Source organism: Carettochelys insculpta, chromosome 7 (assembly GCF_033958435.1).
Source record: "Carettochelys insculpta isolate YL-2023 chromosome 7, ASM3395843v1, whole genome shotgun sequence".
Classification (NCBI taxonomy): Eukaryota; Metazoa; Chordata; order Testudines; family Carettochelyidae; genus Carettochelys; species Carettochelys insculpta.
The window spans coordinates 20,595,565-20,612,872 of NC_134143.1; the positions used below are offsets into that span (position 1 = coordinate 20,595,565).

General features: G+C 42.8%; 1 protein-coding gene across 1 annotated transcript in view; it reads left to right on the forward strand.

Annotated features, from left to right (window-relative positions):
* Positions 1 to 17,308, forward strand: part of CDHR1 (cadherin related family member 1) — a 59,453-nt gene that overhangs the window by 15,669 nt on the left and 26,476 nt on the right. The window contains exons 7-11 of the mRNA XM_074999742.1: positions 4,956 to 5,072; positions 7,913 to 8,056; positions 9,816 to 9,894; positions 12,277 to 12,377; positions 14,566 to 14,769. Coding sequence (XP_074855843.1) covers positions 4,956 to 5,072; positions 7,913 to 8,056; positions 9,816 to 9,894; positions 12,277 to 12,377; positions 14,566 to 14,769 — 645 coding nt within the window. The remainder of the gene's footprint in view (positions 1 to 4,955; positions 5,073 to 7,912; positions 8,057 to 9,815; positions 9,895 to 12,276; positions 12,378 to 14,565; positions 14,770 to 17,308) is intronic.

Here is a 17,308-nt window from a genome sequence, read left to right on the forward strand (position 1 = left end):
CTCAGGGTAATTAGGGAGGCTATCAAAATAAAAAAAAAAACAATAAAAATGGGGGATTTCAACTATCCCCATATAGACTGGGTAAATGTCAACTCAGGATGAGAAGCTGACACTTTCAATGACTGCTTCTTGGAGCAGCTAGTCTTAGAACCCAGAAGAGGAGAGGAGATTCTTGATTTAGCCCTAAGTGGAACACAGGATCTGGTCCCAGAGGTGAATATTTTTGGACCTCCTGGTAATAGTAGCCATAGTATAATAAATTTTAACATTCCTGTGTCTGGGAAAATACTACAGCAGCCCAAGACTGTACTCTTTAATTTCAGAAAGGGAGATTACACAAAAATGAGGAAGTTAGTTAAACAGAAATTAAAGGTACAGTACCTAATCCCCGCAAGCTGCATGGAAACTTTTTAAAGGCACCATAATAGACGCTCAACTTAAATGTTTACCCCAATTTAGGAAACATAGTAAGAGAAACAGAAAAGTGCCAAAGTGGTTAAAAAATAAAGTAAAAGAGGCAGTGAGAGATAAAAAGGTATCCTGTAAAAAATGGAAGTTAAATCCTAGTGAGGAAAATAAAAAAGAACATAAACTTTGCCAAGTGAAGCGTAAAAAATATAATTAGGAAGGTCAGAAAAGAATTTGAAGAACAGCTAGCCAGAGAGTCAAAAAGTAATAGCAAAAAAAAATTAAGTACATCAGAAGCAGGAAGCCTGCTAAACAACCAGTAGGACCACAGGATGATCAAGATCCTAAAGGAGCACTCAAGGATGATAAGGCCATTGCAGAGAAACTAGATGATTTCTTTGCATCAGTCTTCACAGCTGAGGATGTGAGGGACATTCCCAAACCTGAGCAATTCTTTTTAGGTAACAAATCTGATGAACTGTCTCAAACTGAGGCGTCATTAGAAGAGGTTTAGGAACAAATTGATAAGCTAAATAGTAATAAGTCACCAGGACCAGATGGTATTCACCCAAGAGATCTGAAGGAGCTCAAAAGTGAAATTGCAGAACTAACTGTAGTTTGTAATATGTCATTTAAATCAGCTTATGTTCCAGATGACTGGAGGATAGCTAAGGTGATGCCAATCTTAAAAAAGGGCTCCAAAGGTGATCCTGGCAACTACAGGCCAGTCAGCCTGACTTCAGTACCAGGCAAACTGGTTGAAACTCTAGTAAAGAATAGAATTGTCAGACACAATGAACATAATTTGTTGGGGGAGAGTCAACACGGTTTTTGTAAATGGAAGTTGTGCTTTGCCAATCTATTAGAATTTTTTGAAAGGGGGATCCTGTGGATATAGTGTACTTAGATTTTCAGAAAGCCTTTAACAAGGTCCCTCACCAAAGGCTTTTAAGCAAAGTTAACTGTCATGGAGACAGAGAGGGGAGGTCCTCTCTTGGATTGGTAACTGGTTAAAAGATCAGAAACAAAAGGTAGAAATAAATGGTCAGTTTTCAGAATGGAGAGAGGTAAATAGCGGTGTCCCCCAGGGGTCTGTACTGGGACCAGTCCTATTCAACATATTTATAAATGATCTGGAAAAAGGATTAAACAGTGGGTTGGCAAAATTTGCAGATGACACAAAACTACTCGAAATAGTTCAGTCCCAAAGCAGATTGTGAAGAGCTACAAAAGAATCTTAATAAATTGAGTGACTGGGCAACAAAATGGCAGATGAAATTCATGTAGTGTTTTAAGGTTCTGACAGAACATCTGGCTCCTACCACATTACTGAAATTCTCATGTTTCCTGCTTCCTTTTCTTTTCCTCACTTATTCTCTTTCTTGTTTATCTGGAGACTAGGCAAGTACCTGCAATTACTTTTCATGATCTCAGTTAGAAGTACAAATTCACTGCTTTGACTGAACAAATAACAAACACTTAGTAGGTATGTTTAATGGGTTTTCCACCTTCCCTAGACAGGACAATCCTGTAAAACACAGGTGGCTACAACCTGAGTAGCTCTTGCTAACAGCGGCTGCATTTGATTCTCCCCAGTAAGAGGCAGTGGTATACATAGACTAGCTCATTCATTTACAACATTTATTCAAACACAAGCAAGTGCGAGAATCAACGTGTATTGAGAAAATGCAAATATTTGTGTCGGATTAAAGCTAATCCTCATAACTTGAGATAACTGAAAGAAGAGAGTGACACCCTAAACCGAATACTGTAAGCCGCCAAAAAAGATACACAAAAACCCCACTCTGATCTTACCCTGAAAGGAATCTAACTCTCATTTTTAATTCAATCCCACTTACAAATCCAGTCAGCAGTTCTGACAAGTCCCTTTGATCAAGTCTCTGTGTGAAAATCTATTTCTCATAGAAATTGAATGTCTTGCTTTTTTCACAATTGTCTTTCGCTGTTTGCCACTCAATTCTACTTTCAAGATGCTAGTGACCCTCATTTTCTTTATCAAGAGACAAAGCTGGCAGATAATATGTTGCCTTAGTAAGTCACTGAAAAGGCATGTTATTTACAGAGCATTGGTATACCATGACTATTTTCACAGGCTGTGCTTTTGTCTGACAGCACTTTTCTATTTGTCTTAAACCCCTATTAGGAGTTGCTCATTAACTCCTAACATTTTCACCTTTGTGGCAGAAATTGTCTAGATTTGAACTCTGCCCAAAAACATGCTTTTTAAAGTGTAAAGAAAAATTGGTTCATTCATTTTTTCGTCTGAGGGCACTGAACAAATGTATTTTCCCATTATAAAAGCATGATTGCAAACTTTGTGTGAACACTGCCATATGCAGCCCAGTTAAAACACTGTAGCAAATTGAAATATGGCACAAACATTGGCTTACCACAAAGACAAGCCTTTGAATGCCCTGCTGAAATTTGCTTTTGATATGATCAAGTTACAGTCCCTTGAAAATCTCATAGATCACATACAGAATTCATTTTCCACAGAGTTTTTCACTGAACTCACAAAATATGCAGCCAAAAAAGCTGTGGCATACATGTACATATGACTTATATATCCACCTAGAAATGAGAGCTCCCAAGGATCATGTAACAGAGCTGTATGCTCACTCACATGTGGGTTTCTTACCTTTAGAATGATAGAACATTCCAATCATGGTGTCTACTCAAATAAGTCAACATTTTCAGAAACAAACAGTGAATTTTAGTGCTTCAATGTCTGGTACCCAGGAGACACTTTAGAAAACTTTTACAATATGAAAATCAGGCCCCTTTAAAATACTTCAGCTTCAGCATTCAAAATTCAGCCTTTACGTCTGAATACTCTTGTCCAGTGTTCCATTGAAAGCAAGTAGAACTCTGAAGCCCCAAAGAGGGACACAACTTTTTTTTTTCGGATGTGGGAGGGTTCATCTTTTTTTCCTAAAATAAAAAATAAACCACTAACTAATTCCATTTAATAAGCTATGTTATCAGAGTATTATGGGTACATGGCTGAGCATCAAAGGCCTGGAAAAGTCTGTTATTCTTCATTATTCTGAACAATGAGAAAATTCATAAACTGTTCTTGAACACAATGCTACTTCTGCACTACAGAGTTTTGTCAATGAAACTAATGGAGCACCGGCACTACAAATGCATTCTGTCGAGAGTAAATCAACAGAACTCGGCACCTTTGTCAACGGCCTTCTGCCACTCCCCCACAAGACAGAATACCTTTCGTGACAGCATATGTCAACAAAAAAACTGTGTGGATGGTCTGGAGGGGTGGGGGAGGGGCTTTGTCAATAGACAGGGCTTCTGGGTCACCGGACAGCCCTGTCTGCCATGCTTCCAGTCAACCGTTCTGTTGAGAGAGTGACCGGGCAGTCCAGCTGCTCTCTGTCAACAGAGCAGATTGCCTTTTCAATCCGTTTTGCTGTCTGTCTGCAATCTGTTAATAGAAGTTTGGTCAGAAGGTATCTTCCGACAGTAACCTCTGTCGACATATGGCTGTAGTATAGACATAGCCAAAGAGATCAGAATAATTCATGTGAAATTAATCCGATGAATTATTCATTACATATTATTTACCCGCTTCTCTTTATTAGTCTGGTCCCATGTTTCCCAAAGTATGGTACATGTGCCACCAGTGGCACTTGAAAGGATTTCAAGGGGTATGCGGCTGAAAATAGATGACTGAAAATGAGAAGTTAAGCACTGGGATGGCACTGGGAGAGGGCGTACGCCAATAAGACCAAAGCCCCAAAAGGGTATGAGAATGTTTTATGGTTGAGAAACACTGGTCTAGTCTATGTAAGCATTTCTCAGACTGGTGGTCTGTAGACTTACCAGGACCTGTGGAGGGGTCTGCAGGCCCTGCTGGTGAACTCCCTCTCCCTCCACCCAGTGCCTCTGGGGGCCTGCAGCCTATACCTAAGGCTGGCTCACTTGAAGTAGCCACCAGGCCCTATGATCCATGTGTGCAGTCATGGAGGCACCACACACTGGCCCTGCCCAAGTGCTGGGTTTGCAGTTCTCATTGGCTGGGAACTGCAACCAATGGGAGCTGCAGAGGCAGAGCCTGCAGGCTTAAGAGAAGCATGCATCTACTCATGCACCTGGGAACCAAAAGAGACTGGTGGCCACCTCTTCAAAGCCACAGTAAGCACTGCTGGCACCCCAAACTCCCTCCTGCACCCCAAACTCCTTGTCCCTGGCTCCACGCCAGAGCCTATACCCCCCCAGAAGGAGCCCTCACCCCTTCCTACACCCCAAAACCCTTCTCCAGCCCTGTGAAAGAGAGGGGGAGATCGAGCGCCAGAGGGTGGAGGGGCAATGGAGCAAGTTAAGGTCAGCTTCAGTGAAGGGCAGGGCAAAGGGTCCCCCAAAATTTTAAATGAAAATGAGGATGCTTGGGTTGCAAAAGTTTGAGAAGGGCATGTCTGTGTCTTTAGTAAGTAAAATGAAAGGTAGTCCCAACACCAATCTTGTGTCTATACCTGTAATCTTTCACCACTTCTCCTTTTTTCTTCTAGAACATCCATACTAATAAGTTTACCATAGACCGACACAGCGGTGTTCTTCGCATCAAAACAGGGATCACGCTAGACTATGAAAAATCAAGAACTCATTTTGTCACCGTGGTAGCAAAGGTACCTAGCTCTTTCCTGAAAGGAGAGGCAAGCAAAGCAGGGCTCTAACTGTGGAAAGCCATGTGCGAGGATTGTCCGAAGAAGAATTAGGCCCAGAGGACTATGCCTTCAAAGCTACCCTCATTCTGACTAGTGCCGTAGTCGGCAGTGCATGTGCTGTAGTAGGCAGCCCACCACTAGGAAGGCCTGAAGCACTGTCAAGGAGACAGAGTTGTCAGCACATAAAGCAGAGTAATTAAGTGCCGTACTGGTGACATTTGTGTGCGTCATTGCTCTTTGTCAGTGCAGCAGGTGGAGCATAGTCACACCACAGAACAGGTGACGCATCTCGTCTCCAAAAACAGTATATTTTCTTCCCTCTCTTACTGACTGACTAATGAAGCAGAGTTATTCACATCCTTCAAAGGCAGCCACGTATTCTACTCCTCTCCCTCCGACTATAAATCCTATGGAGCCCATGCTTGTGGCACTGCAGTAGACTCATAACCAACCATAAAACTATTGATTCTGAGCTGCAGAGACTTGCAGAAATATATAGGACTCGTAAATCTGGGCAGACGTATTTGGGCTGGTGCTATGAGGTGACACTACTTCTGCTAAGCCACAAAGAACATTCTTGAGGACCAATTAAGTGCTCTTGTGTTTTGTGAGAAAACCTCAGCCTGGGCATCTTCTAATTTTGCGGGGGGGAGGGCAGACTTGAGCCACAGAGGAATTAGTGGCAAAATATGGACCAGATTCATTGTTTTCATCATGATGCTGCATGGTTGTGGGGGTATGGACATAGCCCTGCATAAAAGTTCTTTCTTCTTGTTACCAGGAGGATGCAAGACAATTCCCTGTTTTAATTACCAGCATAATTATGAAGAGCTTAAAATTCTGCCACATACCGAGTCATCTCTCTAATTGGCTCTGTCACGTCAGGCACAAAAGCAGAGTTGATCACCCTGTGCCCACTTAATTCCTGGCTTTATGTGCTTCCTCAGCTTTGACTGTATTACAAGAGTCCCTGGAATGGGGTGGGGGCCCTTTTTTCTATCAGGGGCCATTGACACACAGAAAAATATCAGTTGTGGGACATACACAGCCCTGCTGGGGGGTGGGTGGAACAGAGGCTCACGGCTTCCTGCTGCAGTGAGATGAGGTGAGCTGGCAAGGGGGCTCAGAGTGGAGTCAGAAAGGAGCAGCTCTGGGTGTGGCAGGAGGCTTCAGTTTGGGGCAGGGATGAATGAGGGATGGAGGACTCCAGATGCAATGAGGCCGGGGATGAGAGGTTAGAGATTCAGGAGAGGCTCAGGAGCAGGGGCCCAGGGGTTTGGTGTATGGAAGTGGCCTCAGGGCTGGGGCACAGGGTTGGGATGCAGGGTCTGAACAGGAATTAGGGTGTGGGAGGGCGTTCAGAGCTAGGGCAGGAGATTAGAGTGTGGACGGGAGATGAGGTCGTTGGGTAAGTTAGGGTGTTCTGAGCTAGGGCAGGGGCTTTGTGGTTTTTGTCAGGTTCTGAGCCGGGTGTCTGTCAGCAGCGCAGTGAAGCTAAGGCAGACTCCCTGTCTTCCTTGACTCTGTGTTGTTCCCTGAGGTGGCTGCCATGTCTGGCTTTCATGCTGAGGGGCCAGGCGGCTCTGCACCCCACAGATGCCTCCCCTGCGACTCCCATTGGCCATGGTTCCTAGCTAATGGGAGCTGCAGAGCTAGAGAAGTAGGGCAACACACAAGCATTCTTGATCTCCCCTGAACCTAGGGGGCCACAAAGACATGCCAAAATTTCTGACTTATGGATATTTACCATAAGCCAGAAGAAATTAAGGAGCAGGCCAAAGGTTCCCCACGTGGGAGACGGATCACATGCACAATTTAATCTTCCCCTGGCAATGCATTTCCTGGAGCAGTGTCTTTTGTTATGCTCTACATTTAGCATGAAAAGTTATAGATGTTCCTCCAGATTGGCCTCCTCTTCTCACTCAGCCATTTCCTGTAAAGACAGATTTTGTTTTTCCTGGGTGGCATTGATGAATAGTTACTGAAACAGAAGATATCCCAAGTTATGTCATGTGCCAGCACAATGCCTTTTTATGTTAAAAATGACTCCAGACAGACTCAGGGCTGTCTGCTTAATCAAAGAGGAAGCCAGAGAAAATGAAAATAGAGGGACTAGGACAGAACAGTGTTTACTGTTTTCAATAAGTGATTAGCTTTAAGTCTATCTGTTATTGAGGCATTGGTCATTTTCCTGCTAAGGTTAGAATAAATGTTTCCCAAAATTCTTCTTATGACTATTCTGGCCCTGTGAGTGTCGGAGGATATGCATTAGTCTTGGGAATGCACATAGGGGCTATGTCTACACTAGCCAGAAACTTCAAAAAGGCCATGCAAATGGCCATTTCGAAGTTTACTAATGAAGCACTGAAATACATATTCAGTGCCTCGTTAGCATGTGGGCGGCCGCAGCACTTCGAAATTGATGCAGCTCATCCAGATGGGGCTCCTTTTCGAAAGGACCCCAGCTACTTCGAAGACCCCTTATTCCTATGAGCAAATGGGAATAAGGGGACTTCGAAGTAGCCTGGGTCCTTCCAAAAAGGAGCCCCGTCTCGACGAGCCGCACAGCAGCAAGCCACATCAATTTTGAAGTGCTGCAGCTGCCCGCATGCTAATGAGGCGCTGAATATGCATTTCAGTGCTTCATTAGGAAACTTCAAAATGGCCATTTGCATGGCCATTTCGAAGTTTTTGGCTAGTGTAGACACGGCCAGGAAGGGTAATCAGGAGTGTGTGTTTGTTGGCGGATAAATCTACAAGCCCATTTCATCATAATGACTGGACAATGCATTCTGTTATAGGATGGTGGTGGGAAGCTCAGGGGAGACAACAAGGTGTTTTCAGCAACAACCACAGTCACTATCAATGTGGAAGATGTTCAGGACACCCCTCCTCTCTTTATTGGGACTCCCTACTATGGCTATGTCTATGAGGACACACTGGCAGTAAGTATCACTTTTACCTCTAGGAGAACCAGAAGCTATGGAAAAACTTCCCAGCATGACAAACCTTTGGGGCCGGGTGTCACCCAAAACAGAGTCATTAAGTAAATATAATGTTTGCATGAGAAGAAGACAGAAGAAATAGAGCTGACTTCTTCTGCTTAAAATCAGAGGTGAATCAAAAATCTTAAATCTGAGTTCTCCCAAATTTTTGGCTGGCCAGGGAATTTTGGTCCACACCTGAATGTTGTAAGTGATTTCAGTCTTTTTAATGAGTCATGAGCCTAGTTAAAATCTAGAAACTGTGCTTTAGAAATTTTCATTCACGTGTGTAGCGTGTGCCCATCTCTGGTTCTTTCTCACCTGGCTCTGTCCTGGCTCTGTCTATTCCCTCAGAAGTAAAAAAATTTCATGCTTAAAACAATTGTCTGGATTTGGTGAAATGTGTTCAGCTTTACCATGAAATGCTCACATAGGTTCATCAGCCTCTCCACAGGGGAGCAGAACAGCGTTTGCTTTAGTTCTGTAGCTGTTCATACAAGCCTGTGCAAGAAAAAGCAAAAGTGCTGGTGGAAAAAGGACAAGTCAGCCCCGAGTTTTGACGATAGAATGAATTAACCGGCATTACACTTTGCAACAACAGTTCAACCCATATGTCAGAAAGGTTGCTTCTGCCTTTCCTGTGGATCCTGCCTGTGTGGCTTGACTTACTTGCCTTAAACCCTTGTACTCCAGGTGAAGCATAGGTCATCTACAAGTCTCTTCCACATCACTCTGTCTTGAGACAAAACTTCTAGCTGACTCCAGGAGTACCCCAGTGTTGTCCTTCAGTCTCAGTAGGTCTCCACATGGTCTGACGTCTTCATCTTGTGCGTTTTCCTTGTGGGTTCCATGTGTGCTGACACTAAGATGATTGGCATAGTATTGGTCCAGAATGCTGGAATGGGAATGGCCCCACTGTCAAAGAATGGCACATATGGCACTGAGTCTAATCATTATCATCCTCACAAGGAATACCTGAACGGGCCTTCGCAGCAAGAGCTAGATACTGCCAATTCCTGAGCAAAGCAGTCCCTTGTTCCAACTAATAATTACAAGGTCTCCTAAGCCTCCTTCAGTCAATCTTTGGACTAAGTTGCTTTTGGTCAGCCAGAAAACGTTCCATCTTAGTAACGAGCAGCCCCAGGCAAAACCTTTACTGTCCTGGGATAGTCCCACCTTTCATTCACCCCAATTAAATTAGGTGGATGTTGCCCATTTGGACTACCACTTGATTCACACATGAGCTGTCCTATCAGCACTCAGCATTTCATGCCAAGAGAGTTTACCTGACAGCAGTATCAACTCCCAGTTCAGAAGGGGAAAGTGTGTACAAGTAATGATGGTCTCAAAATGGCCTGGAACAATCAATCCGCCTGCTGCAGTACATGCATGGGCAGGTGGAAGTTTTACTAGTTGAAGAGCAGAGGCAAAACAGCCCCAGATACCATGATAGAGGGAGTTGCACCTCAGAATCTAATCCTGAGCCCACTCAAGGCCTGGACATCAGCCAGTCAAATAGCCTGATAAGAAGTCAAGGTGTGATTTATTTTCTGGCAGGAATCTGGGCTCCTGCTGGCCTTCTTGTGGAGCCACAAAAAGAGCACCTATCACCTGGTTATTGGTTGAGGAACTAGCTGAGGTGGATTTTATTAATATTCACTAGCAATCTCACTGCTCTTTGCTCTCACTACATAAAGTGTAATTCCTCATTTCTCCCTAGGGCTCTGAGGTACTAACAGTCATTGCTCTTGACGGGGACCGAGGAAAGCCTAACAATATTAATTACTGTCTCCTGAATGGTGAGTAGACATAGCTGGCATGAACTCCTATGGGATATCAAAGCTAGACATAGTATTAAATTAGAATGTAGCATGCTAGGGTCTAGTAAAGCTAAAGATAGCTCTCATGAAACAGGGTCAGATGCTGGAAATTATTCCTGGATCTTGTCTAGCTGAGAGCAGCCCAGAGATTATTCACTATGTTTTAGTGTTTGCTTCATGGCGCTGCACTCCTCATCTTGGAATCGTTAATTTTGCTCATGTTGTTTGTTAAGTCCCAATAGTGTGCTGAACTAAACTAGACATCAAGGAAAACATGAGCCCTTCACTGAGGGGCTTCCCCGTCTAAACTGGTAGTCAGCAGGCCACACTGGGAGACCCCTGCAAACTCAAGACCAGCAGCTTTTATTCACATTTCCGTGTACATTGTACTGAGTAGGAAGTGTGGGAACAGAAAGGAAAGAAGGAAACCAGTCATAGTTCTGGAGTGTGAGGAAGTAGGGGATAGTCTGACAAATTATAGCTCTGGAGGTGGGGTGTAGATACAGGAGAAAGAACAGGGATTAAAAGGAGCAGGGAGAAAAATTGTTCTCCTTGGCCTCTGAGGATAGGACAAGGAGCAATGGGCTTAAACTGCAGCAAGGGAGGTTTAGGTTGGACATTAGGAAATGTTTCCTGTCATGTGGTTAAAAAGTAGAATAAATTGCCTAGGAAGGTTGCGGAATCTCCATCACTGAAGATATTTAAAAGCAGATTAGATAGATGTCTATCAGGGATGGTCTAGGCTGTGCTTGGTCCTGCTGTGAGGGCAGGGGACTGGACTCAATGGCCTCTTGAGGCCCCTTCCAGTTCTAATGTTGTGTGATTCTGCGATTCTATGATTGACTTACTTCCCCTCAGCCCCATGCAAACGCTGGCCTCCATTTACAGAAGCCACTGTTATACACCGTGAGTTTGTTGCTTTCAAAATGCAAAGAAACCATAAAATACAATTTTTGACTGTTTATAAGGAGTAATTATTCTTACAATTTGTGTTTAAACTCACCTTTTTGTTTTAAAAAGGAAACCCTGAGCTTCAAAACATGCTGTCTTACAGAATACCAACACACACGCTGAGTTACCAGTTTCCTTATAGTATGCAGGCAATATCGTGATGTATTGTTGCTTGAAACAACTATTGGCTTCAGCTTCCTTTAAATCAAGATTTACTTTTCAGGCTTATGAATCTTAGCAATTTACTGCCACATAGGCCAGTATCATTTACTATGGTGTCTAATGAACTTTAATGAAGTTGCAGGTATTGCAGATATTAGCAAAACAAGGAATTATTGGACAGGTTAAAAATTAGCACTAATGTCAAGTTAGAGAGAGAGCAGAATGACTGGACTCTCACATAATCAGCCTTTATTTCTCAAGAGTACAACGCTTCCAGGTTTGAGTTTGTCTTTTTGGTTTAATTTCTTTGAACAGGTACGCAAGCTCATGGGCTCTCCATAAAACCCAGCTTGTGGCCAGATTCCCATACACATTGCAAGCGCGAGGAGAGAAATATCCAGCAAAAGTCTCTCTTTCAGACTAATGAAGTATTTGTTAGTCATGCTGGTCTCCTGACCCTTCCTTTCACTTTCTCCATGCAGCAGGCTGCCTTTATCAGAGGAGGTGGGGCAAAGGTGTGAGCAGCAACCCCCAAGTAATTCCTCTTCTGCTTTGCTCTGCAAATTAGCCAGGTCAGAAAGGGACAATAGGGCAAACAATGCAACTGATGCTCTGCCCAGACACATAGTATAGTGAGAGTGTTGAAATCCAAATCTGTCTCTGAGCCTCAGTGCGTTCAGGTCAGAATTTGACCCTACATCCACAGAAGGTTCTTAAGAGTATCATCTTTTAGGGGGTTGAGATTTTAGTGCCCAGACAGAGGCCCCAGATAAGTATGCTGCAGAAAGAAAGACTGTTCTCTGGTTCGACTGTCAGATTTCTCACCTGAGCTATTTCATCATAGTGTACATAATTGCATTAGTGATTGTATTTAGAAGCTTTCTGCCAATTTTGCTTACAATGTAACTGTTTCTATGAGTTATGACCCTTTTGTATGATTTTATTTTTGCCCAGTAATATTTAAAGATCATTAAAACTACACCACTTCAAGCATCTACATCCACCACAGTGATGACCACCAGTTATATGCCTAAAATTTGTTTCAGCTGATGGCTATCTCTCAGTATTCCAACTGGGTTCAGGCTGGTAGTTTACTGCTCCTTGCAGAGGCTGTGCTATGTGCCTTGCCTCACAGTCCCTTGTCACCTAGTGGCCAGATAGGAACTACAACTAACTCAACTCTTCTTTTTCAGGAAACTGGGAAATATGAAAAGCATAACTCAAATGTTTCTCTCTCCCTTGTGATAGGAAGTGAAGGATCTTTTGAAATAAACACCACAAGTGGAGCTATTTCTGTTATAAAGAACCCAAGTAAATTAAAGAAAGAAGTGTACGAACTAAAAATTCAGGTATGCACCATAGTTTCCCTGTGCTGTTGATGTCAATCTTTATGAAATATAGGTGACATAAACAAAACTTGAAGTGCCATATGTTGTATTTTTATAGTTAAGGGTTATATCATCACCCCATGTAAATCAGCATATTTTCCCTTTGTTTTCCCAGATATTCAAAGTGCTCCCAATTTTCTCTTGGAATAAAATCTAATAGTCACATATTAATTTTCAACTCTACAGTCTTAATTCCCTTATGTGATAACTCTCTTTTTCAATTTTTTTTTCCTCTATATGGAAATTAATTAATTATTAAATCCATATCTGCTGAAGTAGATTACAGTACTATTAAATCTGTAATCATTGAGAGGGTTAGGGCAAATTATTTTGAATAGTGGATCATAGATTTTAAATCCCTGTCCAAATAGTAGATCATAGATATTAAATCCATGTACACTTGATTGGGTCTCTAACACAAAAGGATGAGACACATGTCCAAGGTTACAAGTGGAAAGAGAACAGAATTTCAAAGAGACGGAATATGACAGGCTGCCTAAATGTACACAGGATTAAAATGATCATAATTTTAATGGCATAGAACCACACCATTAGCCGCTTTATCAATTTTTCCTCACACTAATGTGCATTGAAAGCAACAGGAATTTTCCTGAATGAGAATTAGATTGAGGCTTTAGAAGGGCCTTGTGACTTAGCTCTAAAATAAATAAATGTTATTTTATATTAAAAACAATAATTAAGGGCCAGATTCTTAGCTAATACAAATTGACGGGATGCTACTGACTTCAAGCTGAGAATCTGGCTCTGGGCATGACAGAGATTTAAGATATAAAATTCTGTAGACCAATCATGTTCAAATCATGCTGTACCATTAAAATCAATTGATGTGTGACATTTTTGTACAAGAAGAACAAAGGTTGAAATATTGGATGATAAATGATGTTGGTTTTAACACTGACTCAAATGGGTATACATCTCCACTTAAGGGAAGATTAACATGCTGGCAGTCGATCTTCTGGGGTTTAATTTAGACATGCTAGTGAGGACATGCTAAATTGAACTGTTCACCCTGGTGCTCCTGGCACTCATGAGGAGTAAGGGAAGTGGACAGGAAAGTTTCTCCCATTGACCTCCCACTGTGTGGATGTTGGCAAAAATCAATTTTAGATAAGTCAGCTCCAGCTATGCAATTCTCGTAGCTAGATTTGAATATACGAAATCAATTTTTCCTCCTAGGATAGACCTGACCTGGGATTAATATAGCCAGTTAGGGCTTGATTGCTTAGTTACTGGTAACCAGTTTGTTACACAAAGTAGCAACCGGAGTTTTTTCTGCAGTGAAAGAAACATCAGAGGCACATTCAATAAGAGAGTAGTCAATGAGAGACCTCAGGAGGTCTGGTAGTTCAAATCAGTTCAGTTTTATTTTGTATCCAACCTATCCACAGCTCCTGGGATCAGCAAAGCTGGTCTATAAATCTGAGAACCATCTCTTCAGAAAGAAATTTCTGGTACTTTATTTTCTTGTATGTCCCCAAATATCTCAAAGCACAGTTCTTCTCACATTGCTTCAGCACTCATTCCCTTAGGCAGAGCCAAGAAGAGCATAGATAGCTGAAAATAACCTGGAGGAAAAGGCCAAACTTTTCTGGAACTCAAAGCATTTCAAATTCATATTAATATTGCATCTCCATTTGGGGCAAGAGTTCAGATAATCTCTTGTTTTATGTAAATTCGATTATTCATCCCTACAGAGCAGTTTTCATTCCAGGACAGAAGTGGATTGCTGGTCTCTTTCCTGTAGATTTGGCCTCCTGGCCAATGCAGGAGCACTCATTTTGTTAAGCTTTAGATGGCCATTTTTAGCTTACTTTATTCTAGTTTGTAGAGCTCTAGAGTGAAATCCTAACCTCTCTGAACTCAGTGAAGTCTGACTTCAGTAGAGCCAAGATTCTACCCCTAAACTTCCTACCAAGGTTATGCTGCCTTCTAAAATGGATTTAAAGATATAGACAAATGTAAGGCCATCAGCCATACTCAACTCATGTATAAAAATCCCCCTTAATATCAGTGTGATTCATTCACACAGATTAAAGCCCTCTGTGACCCCGAGAGAAGAAATGCTTTAAGTAAACTGATACTTCTCCAGAAAGAAAGCCCTACAGTTTGTTTCCTTTACCCTTCACAGGCATCAGAAATAAGTCCAGATGGTGATGTGACAGCATATGCTTTTGCCACTGTGACTATAAGGGTCGTCGACCTCAACAATCACCCACCAACTTTCTATGGAGAAAATGGGCCCCAGAACCGATTTGAACTGACGATGTATGAGCACCCACCTGAGGGTGAGATCTTGAGGGGCCTGAAAATTACAGTCAATGATTCAGATCAGGTGAGTTTGTGAAGAGTAGCTATCTCATCTGGCTGTCTGAGGGTTTTCTGCAGCACTTGTCACAGTAACATCTGGGCACTTAAATTTTGGAGACGAGCAAGGACAGGTTATTAATATTATAATAAGATTGCCCATTAACAGAATTGTGCTTGCTCAACTGTACGATGTATTGGTCTGAAGTTCTAACCTAGCTCAGACATTTCCCTCTAGGCCCTAAGACATTTTGTTTACTATTTACAATCTCAAACTAGTTTCACCTCTAGGATAACTCTATTGAGTTCAGTGGCGTTACACATGATGTACAATGACAAAAGATGAACATCAGACCCTTCACCTCTCTCACTTAGTTTATGCATATGTAAAATCAGAATAATATATTTAACTTAGTATTTTGCAACTTTGAAAGCCTTTGCAAACAGTAGTTTTATCACTGCTGTCTCCTACAGCCTTATGGAGACAATACAGGCCTTGCCCATTCCATTGTTTCTGGCAATAAAACCTCCAACTTGTCATTCTTCTGGCCCTTACTCTGTAACATGAGTCTGCAGTGCATGCTTTGATAAAGCTCATACCCCAAGCAGAGTGGCCTCTAGCCAGAGAGGCAAGAACAGAAGATTCCTTGAAGCCCACTTGGGACCTCACCCTGTAGATCTAACAGAACTTGGAAGCAGTTAGGTTCTATGGCAGTAGTTGTGATAGCAAACCCTAAGGTAACTACTGTACCATTGGCCTCCATCTGAATTAGCCTGTGGTTCCAGAGTACCACCATCCCAGAACTGTGTTCTGTTGACAACAATGCTCTTACATCACTACTTGGTATTGAGCCGTTACTATTGTACTACTATCGAAACCAATGGTTCCCCTTATTGCTCTGCATCAAGCAGCTAAATGCTCCCTTATGTATTAGTTCCCAATCAGTCATGCCATTTTCACTGCTTCTGCAGCAGCACAAGGAAGCAAACTGAAAAACTGCTGGGCTGTTTTGTTTTTTTTTCTCTTCACTTAGAGTATGAAAAAGTCATATTGGTTACAACCAGCCAATAAAATATGCAGAAAGTATTTGTAACTATACAGAGCACATTTCTGAGAATGTAATAATTGTGCAGTAGGAGACACAATGTTGCGGTTTCCCTTTCTTTTAAAGGCCTAAAGCCAATTTATTCTCCCTTTGCAAACCAGACTCATTCAAGGCAAATTGTAAATGACATTTCTGACTTCACATTCAAGGCCTCGGCTATCTTTCCTTATAGGTGGAAAAGGTCAGTGCTGGTGTGGGTTGGTTCTGAAGATACAGCTTCTAATTTCTGCGATGCCTGAGGCAGGACTGCCAACGGAGTGTGGCTGGGAGGAGCAAAGGGGACAATTGTACCCAGGCCCCTTTGTATTGTTGTGGTGCTCAACCTGGGTGGGGTGAGACAGACCCATGGTCCAGGCAGCACTGAGGGCCAAAAGTCCTCGGCCACTCCCCTTCTGCCCATGGCCCCTCCCCTTTCCAGGGCACAAAGCTGGCCCCTCTCTCCCCTTGCCCTGTGGCCTGTGGCACAGATGTATGGTTGGCCTGAAGATCACACAGCACAAGCCCATCTGCTTTACACACCAGGCCTCTTCTCACTACAAAGACAGCAGCCATGTTTCCATTGGTTTCCCTGTGCTCTGCAGTTGTAGAGCTGGCCTCATGGAACACTGGTTGCTCTTCACAGAGGTGAGTTGTGCTAAATTTCTTGACAGAAAATCACTCTGGTTTGAAGGGAAACATATATTGTACACAGCAGCAGTCTCAGTACCCCACCTCCTGCCCAAATCTGTGGAGTCCCATGCATAGGATCTTTGCCTGGCTGGAAAGATATCTTTCCACATGGCTAATACTCTTCCTCATTCCATGCACATCAGTCACACCCAGCCAGTATTTGTAGGTAGTACTTCACTCTTCACTGCAAACAAAGAAGCACCCATTGACAATGCTCTAGTTGAGAGAGTTCGGATTCCAGTGCAGCACAAACCATCAATATTCAGTTTTGCTACAGGGATTAACAATGGCTCTTTCTTCTGCTGAGATAGGCAAGTGTTGAAGCAATGACTGCCCAGGCTGCGTCCCATGGGTGTACAGCAGCCACAGGAGGGCTAGGCTGTGTGCTTCTAGAAGGACTGCATCTAATGGGCAGTACATCCGGGAGGGACATCATAGTATCAGCCAATCAATGATCATGGCTGATGATGACATATGGGAATCACAGCTGTAGACAGATTGGGACCCACTGGTCATGAAGTATGTTTATACATTCCTTCAGTTCATTGACAGATCACATTCAGCTCATCTTCCCCCATCCTCTCTAGGAACTTACAAATGGCTCTCAGATTCATGGCTGAAATGGCTATCTGCATGGTCCTCCCCTTTTTGCCCTTTCCCTGCCATGTTCAGAGAATTGTTCTGTTCTACATGAGCTGAATTCTATAAACAGAATGCCCTAGGATGGTGACCTTTACATTGTCCAGTGATTTCACTTGTTTTCCACAGTTCCACAACTCCTTTATCTCCAGC